At 37.1% G+C, this 22,766-nt stretch overlaps 5 protein-coding genes across 7 annotated transcripts; 1 reads left to right on the plus strand and 4 right to left on the minus strand.

Annotated features, from left to right (window-relative positions):
* Positions 1-669: 669 nt before the first annotated feature.
* Positions 670-2,858, minus strand: LOC106654561 (CTL-like protein 2). The gene is made up of 7 exons (XM_023459119.1): positions 2,822-2,858; positions 2,635-2,760; positions 2,488-2,557; positions 2,097-2,384; positions 1,717-2,022; positions 1,361-1,652; positions 670-966 (listed from the first exon to the last, which is right to left on the minus strand). The coding sequence occupies exons 1-7, from the start codon at positions 2,856-2,858 to the stop codon at positions 670-672; spliced, it is 1,416 nt and encodes a 471-aa protein (XP_023314887.1).
* Positions 2,859-3,494: 636 nt separating this feature from the next.
* On the minus strand, positions 3,495-7,092 carry LOC106654562 (CTL-like protein 2). Its single transcript, XM_014374486.1, has 7 exons — positions 7,014-7,092; positions 6,832-6,957; positions 6,659-6,731; positions 6,303-6,590; positions 5,889-6,218; positions 4,801-5,098; positions 3,495-3,791 (listed from the first exon to the last, which is right to left on the minus strand). Exons 1-7 carry the CDS (start codon positions 7,090-7,092, stop codon positions 3,495-3,497), a joined length of 1,491 nt encoding a protein of 496 aa, XP_014229972.1.
* A 566-nt stretch (positions 7,093-7,658) lies between these two features.
* On the minus strand, positions 7,659-9,726 carry LOC106654563 (trypsin-like). Its single transcript, XM_014374487.2, has 4 exons — positions 9,623-9,726; positions 9,479-9,549; positions 9,173-9,403; positions 7,659-8,358 (listed from the first exon to the last, which is right to left on the minus strand). Exons 1-4 carry the CDS (start codon positions 9,687-9,689, stop codon positions 7,723-7,725), a joined length of 1,005 nt encoding a protein of 334 aa, XP_014229973.2. The 5' UTR covers positions 9,690-9,726; the 3' UTR covers positions 7,659-7,722.
* A 632-nt stretch (positions 9,727-10,358) lies between these two features.
* LOC106654699 (monocarboxylate transporter 5) lies at positions 10,359-14,213 on the minus strand. The gene is made up of 10 exons (XM_014374687.2): positions 13,768-14,213; positions 13,092-13,368; positions 12,886-13,012; positions 12,144-12,358; positions 11,966-12,056; positions 11,631-11,890; positions 11,275-11,561; positions 10,909-11,207; positions 10,632-10,826; positions 10,359-10,535 (listed from the first exon to the last, which is right to left on the minus strand). The coding sequence occupies exons 2-10, from the start codon at positions 13,299-13,301 to the stop codon at positions 10,405-10,407; spliced, it is 1,815 nt and encodes a 604-aa protein (XP_014230173.1). The 5' UTR covers positions 13,302-13,368; positions 13,768-14,213; the 3' UTR covers positions 10,359-10,404.
* Positions 14,214-15,142: 929 nt separating this feature from the next.
* Positions 15,143-19,631, plus strand: LOC106654663. Of its 3 annotated transcripts, XM_014374630.2 has the most exons (11): positions 15,157-15,231; positions 15,482-15,596; positions 16,173-16,261; positions 16,332-16,602; positions 16,675-16,838; positions 16,980-17,103; positions 17,358-17,567; positions 17,637-17,883; positions 17,943-18,313; positions 18,863-19,054; positions 19,297-19,631. In XM_014374630.2, the coding sequence occupies exons 3-11, from the start codon at positions 16,181-16,183 to the stop codon at positions 19,449-19,451; spliced, it is 1,815 nt and encodes a 604-aa protein (XP_014230116.1). In that variant the 5' UTR covers positions 15,157-15,231; positions 15,482-15,596; positions 16,173-16,180; the 3' UTR covers positions 19,452-19,631. The 3 variants fall into 3 exon arrangements, with proteins under 3 accessions (XP_014230114.1, XP_014230116.1, XP_014230115.1); XM_014374628.2 differs by lacking the exon at positions 15,482-15,596 and having other exon boundaries at positions 15,143-15,231; XM_014374629.2 differs by lacking the exons at positions 15,157-15,231; positions 15,482-15,596 and adding an exon at positions 15,606-15,696.
* The last annotated feature ends 3,135 nt before the right edge of the window (positions 19,632-22,766 follow it).

The following is a 22,766-nucleotide window of genomic DNA, read 5'->3' on the forward strand; positions in this document are numbered from 1 at the left end:
CGTGTTCCAATGTAATTGATCGTTAGAGAGTTGGTGCGATGGCGTGCGATGGCCCAAGATGTGCCGGCCCATAGTAGCTCGATGCGTGCGTAGCGGCAACCGTAGAAATGTGTCTGCAGCATGATCTATCGTTAGTAAAATTTCGATGATCTGTGGAATTAAGAGAAAGTAAGTCGCGCGCACCCGTGTCTAGTGCACGCTTGTATTTCATGTATGTTATGAAGAACGCGTGAAGAGCATATGTTGGAAGTTATGAGAGATGCAAGCGTAAACCTTGAGTTATACTTTTTCGTCATACATTTTTTTTTAGACAACTTTATAAGATGATGCAGATTGTAATAAATATTATAATCAATAACAAATTAACACGAATGTATAATTGATTTTTATTTATTCATGTTCATAGTTAATAAATAAATAAATGTAATTTTTTTATTTAAAATGCTTCAAAATTCAGCGTAGACTATTCTCTTGGCAATCACGTGTACAAAGTATATAGTGATCAACTTTACAAGCGATCGCAACTTAATTTTGTACATTTCAAGCGGAGCTGTGTAACATTAGTAGATAAAATGAACGAAAATTGACATTTTTTGTTATCTTATAGTATAAAGTTGCAATAAAGAAAGTTGTCTGAGGTATTGGTGCACACTTTAAGTGTAACGCAGACTACTCCAGTCTATTCTCGATAACTAATTCTTTCAACTTCTTCGACATGTGGTAAGATCTCTGGCTGCCGCTGTTCATCTCGTAATCTTCGAGCACACACAAAAACATGTTTTCAATGGCTATCTGCAGTAAGCGAAGTTCTGCATTGACCACGATGTAGATGCAAAGCCCAAGAAGGAACAGTGTGCCTAATCTTTCTTCTAATTTAACCGATTGCGAAGACAGCAGTCCCCAAAATAATAGCAACGACAGGATTACGATCATCAGCTTAATGAATATGCACAAAGCCGTCGTGATCTTTGAATTTGAAAGATTTTTTCCAATTAATGATTTTTAAAGCTCACATGGAGACTTTTCCAGCTCCGGATCACAGATGTTTTCTAAAAATTGTTTTGGTCTCTTGGTACATAACAAAGAAGCTCCCTTAGCTTAGTTTAATTTAATGAGCCTTGAGAATAATTTTTAAAATTGTTTTATATTTTATTTAAAAATCTTTGCTGATTTTAGTCTTGGAATAGAAGCAATTGACTAATTCTAAAACTTTCTTGTTTATTGCATTTTCGCAAAGATTTTTTGATAAAATATAAAAAGATGTTAAAATGCGCCTCGTGGCTCATGAAATCAAACTAAGCACAAAAAAATGTTGTAAAAGACCTGAGACCCGGAGCTGATAAAGATTATCATCGTCTACCCGCGACAGAATGATGATCTTCGCGTAATTTCTCTTGAAGACACCGAATGACGCTCGAGCCGCGTCGACGAAGCCGCTGCCGTGATGCCCGATGCGAATGTAGGCCATGCCGGTGACCGCCTCGACGACGACCTTGACGCAGTACAGAGCCGTCCGGCAGCAGGTCATGCAGCACTCGTACGCGCCGGGCGTCTCGTCGTTGGACGACGACGAAAACGTGTATATCAGCAACTGCAGTGCGTAGCAGACGAGTATGACCAGCGAGCCGAAGGCCGTCGGGCCGATGTGGTATCTGCGAACGAATGAATATTGAATGATTTGCCTCGAGAGTCGATGCGACGACGGCGAGGATTTACCTCAACGCGATGTAGATGAAGCGCAACGCGGTGAACCTCGGCACGTCCTTCTTGTTCGTGGTCCAGTACCAGGTGCCGTAGGCTCCCGACGCGCTGACCTTGAAAAAGGCGAACAGGTGGCAGTTGATCCAGACGAGGGCCAAGCCATTGACGGAGTGACAGAAGGTCAAGTGGGCAGGATAGTCGTCCTCGCTGCCGATCGAGTCGATCGTGTAAAACAGGGAGATGTTGAAGATCGAGAAGCTCAACACGAGGACGGTCTGGCACAGCGAGTACAGGAACATCGACGGAAAGGCTAAAACGGCTCTGGAGGAACGAAAAAAAAAAATACAATTAAAAAATTCGATCGATCTGGATGAGAGGTAGGAAATGAAACTCGCTTGGCCCCCTCTCGAACGAGCTCGCAGATCACCGGGACGAATCTGTACTTGACGAAGAACAGCACGAGGAAGGCGATCAGCAGCACGACCGCCACGATGAACCAACCGAGGAGACCCTCCGTGTGCGGGCTGAACAGCATGATACCCGTGACGAGCACCAGACCAAAGAGAACGACGAAAATCAAGCCGATGATACCGTAAACCAAGGGCTTGGCGGCGATTCTCAACAGGCACAGGAACAATATCGACGTGAAGATGGCCAACGGGAATACGATGGCTATGGTCCATCTGAAAATTAACGTGTCAATTTTTTGAGCTGTACACCGAATAAAAAGATTTACCTACGAGATATTTTCTTTCGGTGTATGGAGTGTGTGCATTTTTGTGTTACCCTTCTTTGAAGACAAAATCCTCAGATTCGTGGTAGAAGTCGTTGTCTCTCGCGTCGCCGGCCGTCATCGCTTTGGGGAAGATAATATAATTAAGCCTTGGCAACTTTTTTTAATGATCGTCAGACCAATAAGATAAAATGGCATACCGTATGTAGCTACCCCGACCCATAAGGCGACGAACAAATAATAAGCGATTGCGAAGGGTATGTTTTCTGCTTTTCGTTTTACGTTCAGAGGACCGCTCCATTCTGTATCGTAAGAAATCTTCGTTCCTGAAAGTTTCAATGACGGATCGTCGTGGTTCGGGTTTTTGACGATTTTCACGAAACTCACCATAAACGCTGAGCCTGTTCCCGCCGAATCCGAGCATATTATTCGAGGAACGATGAATTTGTTAAAAGAAATAAAAATAAAATAAAGATATTTGTGTTTTAGTAAACACAACCAACCCCTAACCTGTACCACCAGCGCTAATTTTCATTAGCCACTGACAATCAGCTGTGAAATAATCGAACATTGAAAATCATATTCAGCTGAATTTGAAAATCTCATTGGAGCATTTTAAAAGGTCTATGCTCGTTGACGAGCGCGTTCCATGTTTTTAATTTTTCTCCTCTCGTACAGAAATAAAAAACAGTATGTTTTCCTATTGGTGCAGTTTTTTTCAGCAAAATGAGGGATTATAACACGAGCCGAAAGCGAGTGCTGTGAATACTTGAACTTTAAAAATCCACTGGACAATTTGGTAATTTTCTAAAATTTAGCGAAATAAACTTTTCTCACAATTATGTAATTGTTGGTTAGGAGTTTGTATTGCATCTCGATTTATTGCGTGTAAAAAATATCCTTTCAAAATCACCGCAACTTTATTTTTTACATTTCAATCGCAGCTCTGTAAAAGTAGTACTCACAATTTTTGTTACACTATGATATGAACTTGCAGTAAGGAACGTTGTCTGAAGTATTGGTGTAATTCTTTTTGAAAAAAAAAAAAAAAACAAATAGATTACTCCAGTCTATTCTCGAGAACTAATTCTTTCAACTTATTCGACATGTGGTAAGGTCTCTGGCTGCCGCCGTTCATCTCGTAATCTTCGAGCATGCACAAAAAGATGTTGTCAACAGCTGTATGAAGTAACTTAACTATTGACCAGATCACTATGAAGAGACAAATTGCAAGCACGACGAATAGGTATATTATTTGTTCGACGTCGACCGATGACAACCTCAGCAGTCCCCAAAATAATAAAAGCGAACCAATGAAGATCGCGAAAATCAAAAAATAGGCCAAAACGAACACGATCTTGAAAATGAAAAATATTTTCCCAATTTAATAATTGTAGTGCACGATTGATCTTTACGGCTCAGCGCATATACAGGGTGTCCCAAAAGTATGGAAACCTCTGAAAAGCGGCCAAAATAAGCGGGAAAAAAAATTGGGTAACCCTATATTCGACGTATTTTTTCACGGGGAATCCAATGGTGACCTTGGATTTGACCTTGAACATAACCTCAAAGCTGCAGCGACTCAAAAATCAATTTTTCAAATGTAACCCCCATTTTTTATTGCAGATTTGAAAAGAGCGGAAAATTTCACGTCGAAATGTATGTTTTGTATTTTTTTAAAGACCATTTTAAGGGTGCTACAGGCTCAAATGAAACCCCGATTTAACCTAAAATTAAGCTCAGAAGAACTTCATTTTCAAACTGTACCGCCCCCAAAAATTATATTGGAAAAAAAACATGAAGGCCTATTCAAACGTAAAATTTTTTGCTGTTTTCAAATCTGAAATAAAAAATTGCGGTTGCCGTGTAAAAACTCGACTTTGAGTTTCTGCAGCTTTTAGGTTATGTTCTAGGTCAAATTTAAGGTCACCATTGAAAAGAGCGAAAAATTTTACGTTTGAATAGCCCCTTATGTTTTTTTTCCAATATCATTTTTGGGGGCGCTACAGTTGGAAAATGAAGTTCTTCTGAGCTTAATTTTAGGTTAAATCGGGGTTTCATTTGAGCATGTAGCACCCTCAAAATGGTCTTCAAAAAAAAACAAAACATACATTTTGACGTGAAATTTTCCGCTCTTTTCAAATCTGCAATAAAAAATGGGGGTTACATTTGAAAAATTGATTTTTGAGTCGCTGCAGCTTTGAGGTTATGTTCAAGGTCAAATCCAAGGTCACCATTGGATTCCCCGTGAAAAAATACGTCGAATATAGGGTTACCCAATTTTTTTTCCCGCTTATTTTGGCCGCTTTTCAAAGGTTTCCATACTTTTGGGACACCCTGTATATGGGAAAAGTGCAGATGCCTACCGCATTGATAACGGCCACCTTCAAGTAATTTCTTCGGAAGAGAGTGAGCGCCTCTCGGCCCGCGTCGATGAGGCCGGTGCCGTGATGCCCGATGCGAATGTAAGCCATGCCGGTGACCGCCTCGACGAGGACCCTGATGCAGTACATGGCGGCGTTGCAGCAAGCCAAACCGGCACTGCCGAGATCGGCAGTTCCGTCGACGGCGGCGTTTGTCGGTGAAACCTGTTCGATCAGGAGGTTCAGTATGGTGCAAACCGTTATGATCAGCGAGCCAAAGGCCGTCGGGCCTATGTGATATCTGCGAATGAATGCGTTTAATCGTGAATGATATATAATTATATAACTTGGGGAATAAATATGGGAACCCTAAGAAATATTGCTTGATATTCAGAAAAAAAAAATTAAAAATAGCATATCGAATGTATTTTTTTGCGGGAAATTCAATGGTAATATTTTTTCCCATTACTCAATAATATCTGGTTAAATGAAAGAATACCCTCTTTTTAAACCTTTTTTTTTCAAGCAGGGACGTATTTTATAGAAAAAATATTTAGGATAAGCGTGTAAAATAAAACTTGCAATGGTTCATCTTATTTCACTTTTATAAGCTCTATAATTATCTTTCATGATCTTCACATGAGTCTATTGAATAAACCATTATTTATTGCATTATTAATTATCCATTTAGATAAATTGAATGTATAGAATTATCTGCTACTAAAATTATATTACATAGACGAAGCATAAAAAAAAGAACAGTTCTTATGATTGAGCAAATAAAAAATTTATTTTTTTGAAAATCATATGTCCCATTAAATTTGTCGGAAAATTGAAAAATTTCTTATCAATCGTATTAAGATAGGATTCTTTGAAGAGAAAGAGGCTTACTGGAAACAATAAAAAAACATTTTTCGATTTTTTTCGTCTAATTTTGAAAAAAAAAAAATTAGAAAACCGACTCGAACGTAAAATTTTCGGTTTTTCCGAATCTGATTTGAAAAATTAATTTTAGGTTCGTAATAGCAGTAAAGTCATGGCCGTTGGGTTTACCGTCCGAAAATATGTTGGAGATAGTATTTTTTTTTTACCCTGATTTTGCGAAATCATATAACCTGAACGTGATGTAGATGAAGCGCAGCGTGGTGAAGAACGGCACCTCCTTTTTGTCCATGGTCCAATACCAGGTGCCGTAGGCTCCCGACGCGCACACCACAAAAAATGCGTGCAGATGGCAGAAGATCCAGATGAGAGCCAAGGCATTGACGAGGTGAAAGAAGGGCAAGTAAGCCGGATAGTGGTCTTCGCTGGCGATCGATTCGATCCAGAAAAATAAGGACAGGTCGAAGATGAAGAAGGCCGCGATCAGCATGGAGTGTACCAGCGAGAAAAATAACATCAACGGAAAGGCCAGTATAACTCTGAAAAGCAAACAAAAAAAAAAAAAAAAATTTAGAATCGATTCGGATTTTTGATCAATTAGAATGGGGATGGGTGACACTCGCTTGGACGCCTCTCGAACGATTTCGCAGGTCATCGGGATGAACTTGTGCTTCCGGACGAATATAACGACGAGGATGATAAACACTACGATCGACGAGATGAACCCGGTTATGTGCACGTGCGAATGTTTGCAGTACAGCAAGTAACTCTGGTGGATCACGTTAGCGAACAGCATGATGAAGAGCAACGCGATCGACGTGTAGACCACGGGCTTGGCGGCGATTCTCAACAGGAACAGGTACAATATCGACAAAAAAGCGGCCAAAGGCACTATCACGGCCAAAGTCCATCTGCAAATTTTCACGACGATTTGCGTGAACAAAAATCGTTCGAAGGTGCGTGTAAATTTGTGCGTTACCCTTGTTTGAGAACGAAATCTTCGGAGGTACGGTAGAAGTCGCTGTACTTATCGGCGTCACCGTTCACGAGCGCTGCGCAAAAAATATTACCACCATTTTTAATGTTGACGTACGCGGGGTGGATAAGGCTTGGACTTTGATGGAGTGCCCAAAAAGAGAAAAAGTGACATACCGTAGACAGCTATTCCGACCCATAAGGCGACGAACAAATAATAAGCAATTGCGAAGGGTATGTTTTCGGCTGTTCGTTTCGCTTTCAGAGGACCTTCCCATGTTGGATCGTAAGAGATCTTCGTTCCTGAAAGTTTCGATGACAGATCGTCGCGGTTTGTTGGTGATTTTTGCAAAACTCACCATAATCGCTTATCCTGTTTGCGCCGAAGGGAAGGGCGCTTGATTGCGTGCCCATAGTTCCGCCCATAATTCCGCCCATAGTTAAAAAAAAAATAAAAATAAAATAAAGATGTTTGTGCTTAACTGAACATACCCAACCCTTAACCTGTACCCCCAGCGCTAATTCTCATTAGCCACTGATGATCAGCTGTGAAATAATCGAACATTGAAAGTCATATTCAGTTGCATTCGATAACTGTCATATTCGAAAAGGAGCAAAAGAATGAAAGGTCCAGACGTGTTGTAAAATTTTGAAAAAGTAATTTTTGAGATATTAAATTTGTAATTTTCGCTACCTTATTTAAAGTATATTTAGATATTTTGTTGGTTAAGAATTTAACAATTTCTCGTAATAATTTTTTATCTCTAATGTTATTTTTACATTGGTAAATGGTTATAGAGATGGTTAATATAATTTTTGACAAAAAATTTGAATTCCACATAGAATTTTACAAACAATTCACATCTCAATATTTTTTCATAATAACTCCATAAAATCAGAGTAAAATTTTGAAAATGCAAGTTCATCTTGAGCCTTTGCGCCACCACGAGGGTTGGCTAATTTCAATCTCGTTATTTTATGTAAAGTGAATTAATTTCGATACGTGACTGCCATATCTATTTATTTCCTCATACTCTATTCGATTCTTTACAATTTTCACGGCCAAAATCATGATTTAAGCTTGTCAAAGAAGCTGAAGAACTTTTTTGCAATTGAACCAAAAGTAGAAGTAGTCGACTCGTCGTCGTAATAATCTTCGACCGAGTCGTCGACGTCGACGTACTCTTCCATTTCCTCGCCTTCCTCGGGAATCTCCATCTCCTCTATCTCCTTCTCATTCTCGACTTTTGGATCCTTCTGGACGTTCGGCTCGTTGTACAGCTCGACTCCGGTCTTATTTTTCTCTCCCGTGACCTCGTCGATCCAGGCCAGATAGTTGTGCACCTGCGTGTAGACGCCCGGGAAGACGAGCGAGGCGCAGTCGTCGCCGAACGAAACGATACCAGCGAGTTTGCCGTCCACGACGGCGGGACCGCCCGAGTCGCCCTGGCACGAGTCCCTGCCGTAGGCCCAGGCGCAGAACATGTTGCGCGTGATGGTGTCGTGGGTCAGCAGATAGAGCCTGCGACAGGACTCGAGATCGCTGGCGTAGACGGTGGCCTTGAGCAGCTGCTTGGAGGTGCGCCGCGCGTTGTCCGCCTCCCAGCCGAAACCGGAAACGAGAACCTTGTCGCCCACTTTGACGCGTCGATCGGTCAACGGTATCGGCTGCTGCTTCTCGTCGAACTTTATCGGTTCTTTCAACTATCGAACAAAAAAAAAAAAAAACAGCTCAATTTTTGCCTCGTAAGTTTCTTACTGACATCCCCAACGGAAAAAATCGTTCAAGAAAAAGTAAAAGTAGTAACTAAAACCATAATATTAAATTGTAAAATGTAATAAAATGTAAAAAAATGTAAAATTACTAGCGATTTCGGACAGCCAATGCATTAAAAAAGGCAGCATAAAATCACGTTTTTTTACACTTTTTTACACTTTTTTACATTTTCTTCAATATGCTATCCGTGTGTGATCGCATCGACCGCAGCAAGTGATTTTCGTGAAAAAAATGTATTAATTTTTATGAATAAATTAAGACAAATTATGATGGATATGTATATAAACCAAATTCAGTCATCTCAGTACTCCTTAGTACATCTATGATGATGTTATAAGGCTTTCTGCTGTATTAGAGTGAGTTCACTTTTTTCACGAAAATCACTTGCTGCGGTCAATTTGATTACATGCGGGCTTGACTGGAATTTTAAACTCATAAGTAAAAATTGTAACATTCAAAATTATTATTACCGAATTTTATGTTTTTTTACACTTTTTTACTTTTTCCATGTAACTATAATGAGCTTGAATTCATAGGGTTTTCATCTCTCTAATTATAGGAAAACAAATGTAATAAACTGTAATATAAAGTAAAAAAGTGTAGAAAAACGTATCACATGTCCGAAATCGTTAGTAATCTTACATTTTTTTACACTTTTCTACTTTTTATTACAGTTCATAACATTATTATGCATTTTATTTAAAAAAAAAATTTCCGCTGGGGATCGTTGCAATTTTTCACCTTGATCAGGGCGATATCGTTGTCGTCGGTCTCGTTGGTGTACTGCGGATGCTCGACGATGTAGTCGATCTCGCGCAGGTGGCCGCCACGGCGATTGTAGCGCGTGCCCGTGAGGATTTTCCGCGGCAGCAGGAACTGCGTGCGGAAGGCGCAGTGGCCCGCGGTGACCAGCCAGTACTCCGATATGATGGCCGCGCCGCAAAGCATGCGATCCTTCACGACGAGTTGAGCCTTGAGTGATATGAACGTTTTTTTTTTTTTAATTAAAAATTCAGGCGCCAAGTTCGAGAAAAATGAAGATCGTACCTGATAAGGGAATTTTTTGATCGCCGCTATTTTCCCTCCGACGATTTTGTCCTTGTCCATCGGATCGTCATCTATACAGTTAATTTGAAAAATAATAATGTGTGTATATCTCGCAATTAAACGAGCTGATCTTAGTTTTATTACCTATGTAAAATGAGCTGACTCCGATTACAAGCAGCGATAGATAGATGAAATTTTTCATCTTGGGCATGAAAAACAATCACGCACTAAAATACTCAATTATTAAGTAAAACGATACCCCACGCAGTTAAATATCATACGTGGCAAAAAACAGACAACTAATTCGGCCAAATAATTTTACGGAAAATCAATTATCGGCAGGAAAAAAAAAGAAAAAGCAAATTGATTCGTGTCAACACGCCAAAGCAATAAATGCAACTAAATTGCCACGATTTCTTACAAAGTAGCAGCATAATGGCTTAAAGCGCGAGTACGTTCAATAAGAATTTTTATTTATTCATTCAGTAATTTCTTTACATTGTTCTTAATAGAATTCATCGACACTCTCTTGGGTCAATAATTTTGATACAGATGTGGGATCTTTCGTTATTCTCGCCTCCCACTCTCTACATAACTTGGGTGCATAATTGTATCAGAAAAATGACATAAACGACCCAACGAATGACAATGTGGCATCAAATGATGATAATACTATTTTAAGAGAAATAAAACCTTTATTGACTTTTTACAGATCTGAAATAATTAACCTTGTCTTTTAATTGTTACTTTTTACAAATAATGGCTCAAATTCTAATGAAACTCAATGAATTTTTCTACATCGATGGCTTACTCGATAATATTAAAATATATAACATAGCATATACAAATCAAAATAATTAAAAATTAAATTATACTCCAGTCTTCAATACTTTTATACATAATTTTACAAGTGAAATTATAATTCATTAGAAAGAGGTTTTTGATTTATTCCTGTTGCAAATCAATTCCACAGTCCATGGTACGATGAATAAAGCGTTCATTATTAAAAGAACAACTTGGCACGCAATAAAACTCTCCGTCCAGTCTTTAATAAGCCCTAAAAAAAATAATATAAAACTTGTAATATAGATATTATTTTGAAAAATAATAATGAAAATGCACTAAATTTAATGTTATAGATAAATTTCATTACCAGAAAGCGGACCGAAAATCACTGAAATAACACCGCTCACGATGGCAAATATCCCGTAAGCGGCGGCAAACTGATCGACACCGACGTCTTCCACGACAACAAGCGGCTGGGGCACCAACAGCCACGAGCGCACAGCTCCAATCACACCGACCATAATCAGCGAGCCTATGAGAGTATCTTCCAGACATAAATATCCTGATGAAGAAAAAATAAATTATTATTTTTCTTTTTTATATGATATCACATTACAAAAATGCATCGAAAGAATTTCATTTACCTATCTTGGCTATCGTCATTCCGATCATAGCGAAAAAAAATAGTAGTTTCGGCCTTACGTCGAAAAATAACGTGAAGGCTGCCAGAAATACGCGCGACACTAGTTCGGTCGTCGCACTGGTAGTGATGGCAAAAGTAGCTTCGCTTTGTCCGAATCCTCTGCTGGCCATCATCATTGGTAAAAATGCAGCGAACGTAAAATCACTGGCAAATACAAAACTTATACCTAAGCACATGTTGAGAAATTTTGCATCTTTCAGCAGAGAAAAGTCAATAAGATTATCTAGTATACGTCGACTTCTAAAATTAAAATTTAACCTTTAAGTAAACAATATTAATTTAAAATTTAGTATCGTAAGTATTTTACCGTATGAATATTTTTGTCGACTTGTCATTACTTTCTTCGTCTATACTTCGAGATTTATCATGCAAAAGAATCGGAGAATTTTGCAACTGTAGAATTGCATTATTGAAAGACTCAGTGCCGGGTTGAACTCTGACATTGGTAAGACTAGACGAAGGATACCCAGCTAACAATGCGTTTTTTCGCGATTTAGGCCATTCCACTTTGCCGCTGATAAAAAGCGATTTGCTGCGATTACGATGAGAACCTGCCTCTACGTCTGTGGCTGAAGAAACTCTATTTTTTTCTTCCTTATGTGCGAAGAAATAATTTCGAATAAATTAGTAATCGTTAATTGTTTTTTATAAAAATGTATTTACCATCTCTGGAATTGCTATTTGATCGTCTTCTTGTAAACTCCTCGAGCTGTACCATTTTTCTTCTCTTTTCAATTTTTTGACCTCTCTAGACCCTGATGACGTTTTGATAGGTTCTAATAATTTTTCTGTTTCAGCAGTCTTTTCACTCAATTTATCAATCTCCTTGTAAGGTTTTTTGATTTTCCAGTTCGGTGGAGGAATCATCAAAGCCATCCCGGCAATGCAATGAAGACTCAAAGCTCCAGTAATTGCAGAAGTACCTGATTTTTCAAATTATAAAAGTTATAATTTTTTAAAAATAATATCTTGAACGAAAATGAAAATTAAAAATTCACCTCGAAATCCATATTCTTCTAACATTACTTCTATTATTATAGGGTAAACAATGTAACCTGCTCCAACAATAACTTGAGATATTCCCATTATCTAAATATATTAAACATTAGTAATTTTGATACACGGAGCTCTTAATAAATGATGATATATTTGATTTTTCTATTCGTCGAGTAATACCTTGGATCTTTTCTTATCAAAGTAGGCATTAAAGTTGGTATTACAAATAGTAAACATTAGTCCAAGGCCAACTCCTTGTATTAGGAAAATCACAGCCATTTCAATGATGTGTCTTACAAAAGCTAGTAAAACATTTGGAACAGCATAAAGTATGGCAGCAACGATGCCGATGGTTCTCATTGAGAATTGTTTCAATAGTGAATCAGTCACTAAACCTGAATTAATGACGATTACAGAAATTATCGTTGACAAAAAAAATTCATCCAAAAGTTTATTTTATACTCATGAATTATTTATACCAAGGTGAGAAATTTTTCCCCGGATTCGTTTATTTGCATACTATCTACAGAGCTAGATGAGACTTTGATTAAACGAAGCTTTCATATGCACGTGTTTTTAATAATTGTACTCTTCAAAAATAAGATAAAAGGTAATGAAATTATGCGTACTGCAGAACTTAACTGATTTATGATGAGATAAAACAATTATTCAGGTTGTTACACAACTTATAACGGAAAAAATTCTGCACTTTATTTTTTTTTTCTCGTAATGTACAAACATGTTTCCGTTTTCCTTGAATTAAAATTTTTTGAGCTTAAATTCATGAATCATTTTTAATTTAAAACATTTCAAGTTCATCGTCGTATTAAAGCTGACGTTAAAATTATCAAAATTGAAGGAATCCAATTTATCTAGGGGTTTTTAAATTATATTAATAGTAATGAAATTTAAATTTATTTACCTGCTAATGAAAAACTTATGTTAAAGAGTGAATTAAGCATGGTCATAACAGAGCCCTCTTGACCCGTAGACGCCAAAAAATCACCAAAAACTATCGTAAAAGAAGAACAAGGTCCAATGGTAGATACCTATTGATCGAATAAATCGAGAAACACAAAATAATAATTTTACTTGTCCCTTTAAAATTTCGTTTAAAACAAAACTTACAAAAACAACAATTAATCCAATTGTAACCATCCAACCCCATCCCCCATCCGGTGCAACGTATTTATCATCGTCACTACTTATCGATATTGAATTTCTTGAAATATCTTCAGTCTTACTTTGGATTTCCGTCTCCTTTTCTTTCTTGGCCACGTTTGTTGTTTCAACCCCGTTGGTCTCTTCGTGGTTGAATCCATTTTTATGACAAACCATTGTTACGATGACATTCAAGCTTAACTATTTTGTTCTCCCTTCGAAATGGTAAATTACCTACGAAAATCTAAAAATAAAACCTTTAACATCTATCGTCATACGACGTTTTGACTGGACAGTATAAAAATAATCTTCGGTATTACAATAGTATAATAACATAATTGAATATTTTTTTTTAATTTTATAGTGAATGTTTAAATTTTTGAAAACTACTACAAAAAATTTTGTCATAAAGAATTAACTAACTAGTACAGTTTTCGCTGTTAAAAATTTGTATCAGAACGTTAACTATTAAAGCTATAATTTATCCATGATAGGTAATTCATCAAGCATTTATACAGATCCCTTTTATTAAATTAATATCAATGAACATTGTATGTATCATATTTTAAAAATATATTAAAGCCGCGTCTCGAACGCATAGCACCCAAGCAATCAAAGTATTATCAGTGTAAAATTGGTTTACCGTCGTTTTTAGCTGTAATTGCAGACCTAGAGTTCAACTCTGATATAGAGCAATGAGTCACTGACACTTCAGAACATTCTCTTCCCCGTTATCATCACAATCACAATTGGTCCAGCACATCCTTTCCTTGAGTAGAGCAAATAACAATGATTTATGAACTACGCGTCTATGTACATAGTACAGTTGCCAAGCCGAATGTTTGATTCATTAATGACTTTATTGAACGAAATGCGCGACGATCATAATATAGACTGATGGAAACGTTGTATCACTATTCTTTTTTTCAACGAAACTCGTTGCTCGCGTTGGCTTTTCTTCAAAATTTTCTAAACACAAATTGACGCGTCGTTTGACAGGAATCGATAATCCGAACGAATGACATTACTCATCGTCGCGAAGCTCCGCGTGAAAAAATTTAAATACCTCTTGGCGCAGGTGTCACTCGTCTTCTAACGATTCGACGATTTTCTCAAACGAACTGATTTTATTAATTACTCGTCTGAGCTATCTCGCCAATATACAGAGACTTAAAGGTACTTATCTAGGCGTCACTAAAAAGCCCGTAGACATAATAAACCGAGATGTTTTCTGCTTTCGTAAATCATGATAGCAACTCTAAATTACTGAATGCGATGAAACCTGTAAACAGAAGCGCATGTGTCTTCGAAGCAGCTTATATGTATACCTGCGTATTTTTGTTGACTCCAATAGACTTTATATCGATAAAAATGAGTAATTTGTTTGAATGAACGAATGTTCAATATTTTTTCCATATTGAGCATACACTGATTATCAATACAGAGAATCAGGGAAAGCCGTATCAAATTTTCACACTTACAAATTTTTTTATATACAATTATTCATTAACAATCGCGGGAAAAACATAATGAATCAGGTTTTTTCGGGTACAAGTTATCAGTATGGCTAAAAATACAATTCTTATTATTAGATAACATGAATAATAGAATAAGTAATAAGTATAATAATATTATTGACAAATATTTACACCTTTATCTTAGCACAAATATTTAAAACTATCATAACTACAGTGATTATAAAAATATTGTCGATAAAAATATCTTTTCTACGTTTACGATCCGATTTATATGTTTTTGAAGAATAATTCAATTTATTTATCTTATAAAAACTACTGATTGCTTGAAATAAAAAAAAATGCAAATGTGCAAATGCATCGTGAACTTTTTTTTACGCGATTGCATACCGACTGCACATGTTTCGAGCCTCCATTATTTCACGGTAGATGGCGACTCTACATCTTGAGTGGAGGTTCATAATTTCAGTGACATTCAAAATTGTCCTCTAAGATTGGAATAAAAATAAACTTGTACGAAGAACTAAGCGATAGTCGATGTTTATGTTTCTTCAGTAACTGTCAGTATTAACCAAACTTTCAAGATCGACATCACAGCGGTCACTCATGTACAGAGATTTCTTAGCAATTAAGTAAGTTTTACTTATAAAATTAATATTAAAATAAATAAATGAATAAATAAATGAAACATTTCAATTGGCCATTTTCCAAAAATCACATCACCGGCATTCATTCAAGTACCAACGAAAACCTATTGTTTTAACTTGGCAATTTAATAACCTTTACGAATAATCATCATTATTACCGTCCAATTTAATAACAAGTTGGACATGCAAGTTTTTTTTCCTGTTTTTATCTTTTTTTTTCTGCTTTTAATGATAGAGCTATCGAATGCGATGACTGCAACAGAGAATGAATTCTCTGCAAAATCATACTTCCCGATTCTTCGGCACTTTAGTTCGCAAAGAAACAGCATAAGATGCTACATTGTGAGCGAGTGAGTTTTCATAAAATTTTGTTTCAATAAATAATTTCATATTTATTGAAACAAAATAATACTTTAAATACATTGCATCTTGGTTAAATTTTTGATCAAGGTAAGAAAATAATTAAAAATGCATTTTAACAGATTCAATGCTGCATTTAAAGATTAAATTGAAATTTTTTTTTAAATTTTTTTCGTAATCCTTTAACAATTCTAACGAAATTTTCTAATATTTTTTACTATGAACATTATCTCTTGATTGACTGCGTTCAATATAATTTTAATTATAGGTTTTAAAAAATATGGTCAATTTCTTTTAATTTTTCATTAAAAAATTGTCGTATTTGACGCTTCGCATTGTTTCAATAACCTCGTCGTCAACCATAGCGATATATTTAAACGATGGTTGTGTAATAATACTTTAGCTTCGTCAAGTCATTCGTAGTAGTATAAATCATATCGGAAAATCACCATTGTAAAAACTTTTCCACTTCGGATTTATTTGCGCTGACAGTAGCATCATTCACACAATAAGCTGGAGAATTTATATTAATGAATGAATACTCTTGAATGACGTTTTTCCTCAAGAACCAAAGATGACAAAAGATGTGGCACTATACGTTGCACCCGATGGTGGCTGGGGTTGGGTAGTGGTGATTGCGTATGCCCTCAATAACGTGAGAAATTCATTATTTTTACTGCAAAATTGAAAAATCAATTAAAGGATTAATTATCTTCTGCCGTCAGATTATAACGATACCGATCATACAAGGTTTTGGAATGGTGTATAACGATGAATTTAAAAGATTAAATATATCGGCTACTCAGTCAACAGTAATCATTAATATCAATCAAGCTTTCGGAATGATACTGGGCATGATGAATGGGCCACTAATACGCATTTATGGCTACCGCAAAATATCCATTATCGGCTCACTATTTTACGCTACTGGTATTATCCTGACGTCTTTCGGTACAACATTTATTCATTTTGTGATTACGTACGGAATGATGGCCTGTAAGTTTTTTTTTTAAATTCATTATCAAAATATATTTATCAAAAATAATGAAGCTCATCGATTTCTATCAGCCCTTGGCTTAGCGATGACCACTGCCGCCTGCTCACTCGCAGTCAATTCCTTCTTCAAAGAAAAGAGGGGACGAGCGATGGGAATTTCCATGACAATCACGGGATTAGGACCAATCCTAATGCCGCAATTAGTTTCCGTTTTGTTACCGATTTATGACAGCGGGGTACGCATACACATTTTTTTCAATATCAGGCTGACCTTTTAAAATTTTCATAGAATCATTTTCACGAGTAGATCGAAAAATATTAAAAATACAGCTATTAGTCGATTTCACAATGTGATAAAAACATTCAAGTGTTAACAGGGTACAATGCTCATTCTGGGCGCATTGAGCCTCCATGGGCTAATTGGTTCCTCGCTCTTGCAGCCATTAAAATGGCATGCGAAGCGGATACAAGTGAAAGAAAATAAAGAGGATGACATAAAAAGTACGGCTGGTATTCGAAAAAGTAGTTTTTAATGGTTATCGAAGACAACATGAGAGTGAACATTTTCTTACTAATTTTTTATAGTTTCTTCCGAGTATCTTTGTAACGGAACAGTGGCAAGTTTCGCTGAAAGTAAAAGCTGAAATTTTGAATGAAAATGTTTTATTTCATTGATGACTTTGGCATCTGTTTCGAGTAAAAGTTAAGATCATTCACGATAAACGTTAATCGATATTGTTATTATTAATGTTCAGATGAAATTGAAAAATGCGAGGAAGAATCAGAGTCTTTGATGGAATCTAAAATAGGCTCAATGAATGATTCTAACAGAGGAGCTTTGAGTGAAAAAAAGAAAAACCAGAGAATAAGTTCCTCGGTCGTCGATCTGTACGACGACAACGTGAGTATTTACGGATTTGAAACTCCCGTGTCCGTTCGACAAAATTCTATACTGGATCTGAGAGGTAATTTCAAAATTTTTGTATCGACGATAAACATTGATATTTTTTTCATTTGTAAATTTTACTCTGCAGCTGCAAGTGTTTCGAGTTTGAGCAAAATTTGCAAAGCCGAAGGTGAAAATTCAATAGACTCAAGAACGTCCATCTATGAAAATGAGAGGCGCAATAGTCTCAATGAAAACAAAATAAGGCCTAGATTAGGATCGGCGAATACGGAGTGTTTAGTTTTGTTGAAAAAACCATTGAACAAAAGTTTGATAGAAGAGGACGAGGAGTGTGAAAATGGCAACGGCTATGCAAGCAACGAGATAAAGAATATGTAAGTATCCCAATAGCTATTAAAAATTGAATTTTTGGCTAATAAATTTTTGCCTTCAGCCAGCAGCAATCGCCACCGAGCAGAGAGGCATCGCCCAAGGACGAACCCAAGGCCCAGTCGTACCTCAAGCGCATCCTGCATCGGATCGTCGAGTTCTTCGATCTGGATCTGTTGCGCGACCCGATCTACGTAAACATCATGCTGGGCATGTCGATCGCCATCTTCGCCGAGTTCAATTTCTCGGTGCTGACGCCGTTCATACTGTCGGACATGGATCTGGACACGCGTCAGATCGCCACGATCATGAGCGTGATCGCCTGCTCGGATCTGGTGCTGCGGGCGTTGGCGCCCTACATCGGCGAGTGGCTGCACAGGTCGCCCCGGGCCATGTACCTCGTCAGCCTCTTCCTTCTCATTTTCACGAGATCGTGTAAGTATCGTCGACGCGAAAAACTCGATCCATCGTTGGACGGAAAAAATTTTTAAATGATGCTCACCGATCTATACGATCTTGATTCGTTAAAATTGATGAAAAATTAAAACCTAATCCGCACTATTTTATTTAAAAATGATTATTACTTTCCGCATCACGATCGCCCTGATTGAAATGCTTTGTTCTGATAATGGTGTATTGATCAAAAATTAAAATTAAAAGTGTTTAAAAATATGTTATTATTAGTTGACTACAAATCAGCGATTTAAATGACCTCGAAATTATTTCAAACAATTTTGACCAGTTCACAACCACTTTAAATTTGATAATGTCACTTCAAACCACTAGATGGCGAACACACATTATGTGTAAATCTGCAAGTGGCAAAGTAAAAATAATTGTATAAGTTGAAGTATGGGCTTTGAAAAAATATGAAAACGCACTTATATCCCTAATGACCAAAACCTTCCCTTAAAATATTGAGCATTTCTATATACCAATGACGCACTCGCAAATTACAATAATAACGAAATTATCTAATTCCAGGCTTGCTGATAGTTAATGACTTTGGCAGCATAGTGATCGTCGCCGTGGGCTTGGGTATAGCCAAGGGTATCCGAACCGTGTACATGACACTCGTTATTCCCAGTCACGTTTCGCTGGAGAAACTGACGTCCGCAAGCAGTATTCAGTCATTAGTCAATGGGACTCTTTTGATAGTTTTCGGCCCAATCCTAGGTGAGATAAGTTCCCTCGCGCGCGACTTCACTTTCTATATATCCTTCTCTCTCTCTCACTCTCCGTCTATTATTTCGCATTTCGATTTTTTTCGCAGTCGTTCGAAGTAATTGAAATAATAAGTTTTATCATTGTACGCGTACGAGTAAAATTAGAGACACCGTGACATCGTTCTTTTTTTTACTAAATAATATCAAGCCAAGCATTTAATTTAATTTATGACTCTTTTCTCTAATTTTCAGGGTTAATAAGAGACATCACCGGCAGCTACCTATCCTGCGTAATTCTAATAAATTTCGTGACGGCCATAGCCGTGGTAATGTGGCTCAGCGAGTTCGCCATTATTAGGTGCAAAAACCAAAACAAACGCAGAAAAAGAAAATTGGAGCCGGCTTAAATGAAAGTTGAATCCGATATGTGATATATATTCAGAGTACTTTTACGGAGTAATAAAATTCATTTTTTTGTTTTCTTAAGCGAGTTTTATCATCAGTGCTTATAATGTATAGAAAAAAAAAAATTAAAAATAATTATATTGCTCTTGGTTAGAGCAAATAAGAGCTCGTATTGATAAAGATTTTTGTGCAAAACGATTATTTCAAGTACCGATACATACGCTTCACGCAACCGGAATCTAAATGCATTTGTCAAAAATCGTCGAAGTACAGGAGAAAAAAAAATCGATAGCTGACAACTTTCTCCTCTCTGCGCGGCTGTTTGGCGCTGCTGTGCGTGGTACGCTTCATTCTTCTTTTTATCCTGTATATATACCATTTCACTTTATACTATCAAGATCATCATAATTTATCCTATTCTTATTCTTCTTCCTCGTCACTCTCCCCAACACTGATATTCTCACATGGGTACGTGTAGGTGTGTGTGTGTGTGTGTGTGTGTGTACTCATTAAGGTCGCGTCCTTGTTCTAGTACTCGCGGATCTAATTACCAACGAAGAGACTCGTCCTATAAGACAGAGAGACTTTTCACGCACACCTCTGTGTACCAGGACGAAAACTCAACTGATATACTTGTGTATATCTACGTTTCAAAGTACAATAGGCCCCCGAGCTTATTTTTCTCACGTAACCTTTTCGGGTAGATATATTTTGTTTATAAGTGTATACGTATATTTGTATGTGTGTGTGTGTGTATATAGATGACTTCTTCCCACGCGCCTCACCACATCTTGCCGAATACCATCTCTCGTCGACTTTTAATTCATGAAGCTATAGGGTCTGCTGCTGCACGTTCAAGACTTTTGTTTATGGGTGTCACGATAGCGCACGGCAGCTCTGCTCGACTCGACTCGACTGCCACACGGCGAATGTTTTTCGCCTGCTCTATAAGCTCTATTGAAAATCGTGAATGAGCATTTTTTTCACGAGCGTCTACTCCGCGATGTTACTCTTTTTTTTTATGTGAATGATGAAAAAAAAAAAAAAAACTACAACGAGTAAGTGGAACGAAAGGAGTTGTATACGTTTTACAGACAAATTGTTGGAGCTTATCCTATCATGGATCCGACGAGAGTCTTTCTTTGCAGCTGAAGAGGATATTAAATTTCTTTCGAAAAAAAAGTTGTATATTTTAATTGTTGCTTGAGAATTTTAGAAATTTTTAATTTCCGAGGACAATTGAATTCGAAATTTTACCAAGAGACAATTACAATTTTAAACGTACTTAAATTTTTGTGTAATGTCACGCAAATGATACGACCTCTGCCACTATTATCAATTGAAATAAAAATTTACCCGCATGACACTCATTATTCCGAGTGAATATAATTTCGTAAGTTTCAGGGCGGAGAGAAAGAGTTAAATAATACGAAAAACGATAAAAAATTACGTAATGATTCATAATTTTGATTTTTTATTATTATCGAACGATAAATATTATTATCTATTTTTACATAGGAGTACAAAAATACAATATTTTACAAAACTCGATCAGTTACAACATTGTTAATAATCAAGTATTTATCGTTGGCTGTTTACACATAATGAAGCTACAACGTACGATCGAAATGAATAATATTTAAAGCAGTTCTAGTCGCGCGGTTAAAGTTTAAGTATCAGACAGCATACGTATACGTTTATAACTTTACAACACGTAACAACGAGGCGCAATTAAACAAAATTACTCCTTTCACACGGCATAAAAAAAGGCATCATCGTGTACCACACACACACTTACTCATGCAAAGTAATCTCTATACATTCATGCGTTATTACACACGGCAGGCGCTTACAATGTTAAAATTATACAAAACTTTTCTTTTGACACCTCGCTCGTTTTTTGCTTTTACGTATATTGTGTACTGCGTTAATATCAAACAAATATGTGGAAAACATTTGCATAATTCGCATTTGTTCGGTACATAACTAGTAGGCGATCTTACGACATAATTGTCCTTTTATACATATGTCTTTTCGTAGCTCGTTCATTAACATATACATTCATAAAAATACATAATTAAATATTTGGTATTATAAAACTTGCATAAATCCGTAAAGATAACGATTAGTATTACAGGACACAACGGATGCGCCGTCGATAATATTTACGCGAATTAAGAATAAAAAAAAAACACAACAGAGTTAAAATGCTGTTAATACGATCGATAAACCTATATAAATATGTACAAACTTTCCATTATTTTCGTTGTCGAAGCGAGAGAGACAACGAGCTCTCCGGCTAATGCTAATCGTCCGCCTGCGCAACCGACATCTACACACATACATACACGTATGAAGAAGAAAGAGTCGTTAATTTCTCCGTTCGCTCATTCGCGAATTGAATCACAGGCAGCAGCAGCAGCGACTCTGCTCTAAAAAAGGGGTTCATCGCATTAGCGCAGCGGCGTCTCGTGTATGTGTGTGTATATACCATCAGCGAGTCATAACCGTGTGTGTATACACGTATAGGTGCAGTCTCATTACGAGCTTCGCGAGTATAACTCGGTCACCGCCGCCGCCGCGAGACTCTTTCACCTCTCCGTGTACTGCTGCCGATGCTCTTCCTCTTCCTTCTTGCGCTTTCTTCTCACCTTTTGCTCACGTGTGTATATTTTGCTTATAACGTACACACGTGCAGTACGGAGATTCTCTCGGCCTCTTTTCGGCCTCCCGCGCCAACGAGCTATTATAACTTTTTTTATTGCCATTCCGCGCGCATGGGAATCTTCTTATCAACGACTCGCGTGTCGCTTCGCGTATTATTATTAGAAAACTCGCTCGTTTCTTCACACTCGATATACGAAATTTTAAATATTTTCAGGAGCTTGAAAAACTTTACCGTTCTGCGATAAAACGTCCGCGCGAACGTGCGAGAAGAGCCGCTCATTCGTAAGGAATGAAAAAAAGTTTGCGAATCAATTTCGATGCAATTACATGCCAGTTTAAATCGAGTGAAATAAGCTCGCGCTTTCTCGATAATTCGTCGACTCGAGTCAATGAACTCGCATATAATGTTTGCCTATTCAGAGCTCTCCTCTCGATCCAGCCGTCAGATCTTCCACATTTTGTTGAAAACTAAGAAAAAAAAGAGAAAAAAAAAACGAAAAATCACGACTCGCCAAGCTCTCCCGTTTCTATACATAGGTACTTATACTGCACATGTGCAAACACGTTCATATGTATAATGTATACCAAAAAAGTGAAAATCACGAAATACGCCAAGAGTGTATGTATAAGCAGAATTACGCTCACCCACG

The sequence above is a fragment of the Trichogramma pretiosum genome, unplaced genomic scaffold (assembly GCF_000599845.2).
Source record: "Trichogramma pretiosum strain Unisexual culture from Peru unplaced genomic scaffold, Tpre_2.0 scaffold23, whole genome shotgun sequence".
NCBI lineage: Eukaryota > Metazoa > Arthropoda > Insecta > Hymenoptera > Trichogrammatidae > Trichogramma > Trichogramma pretiosum.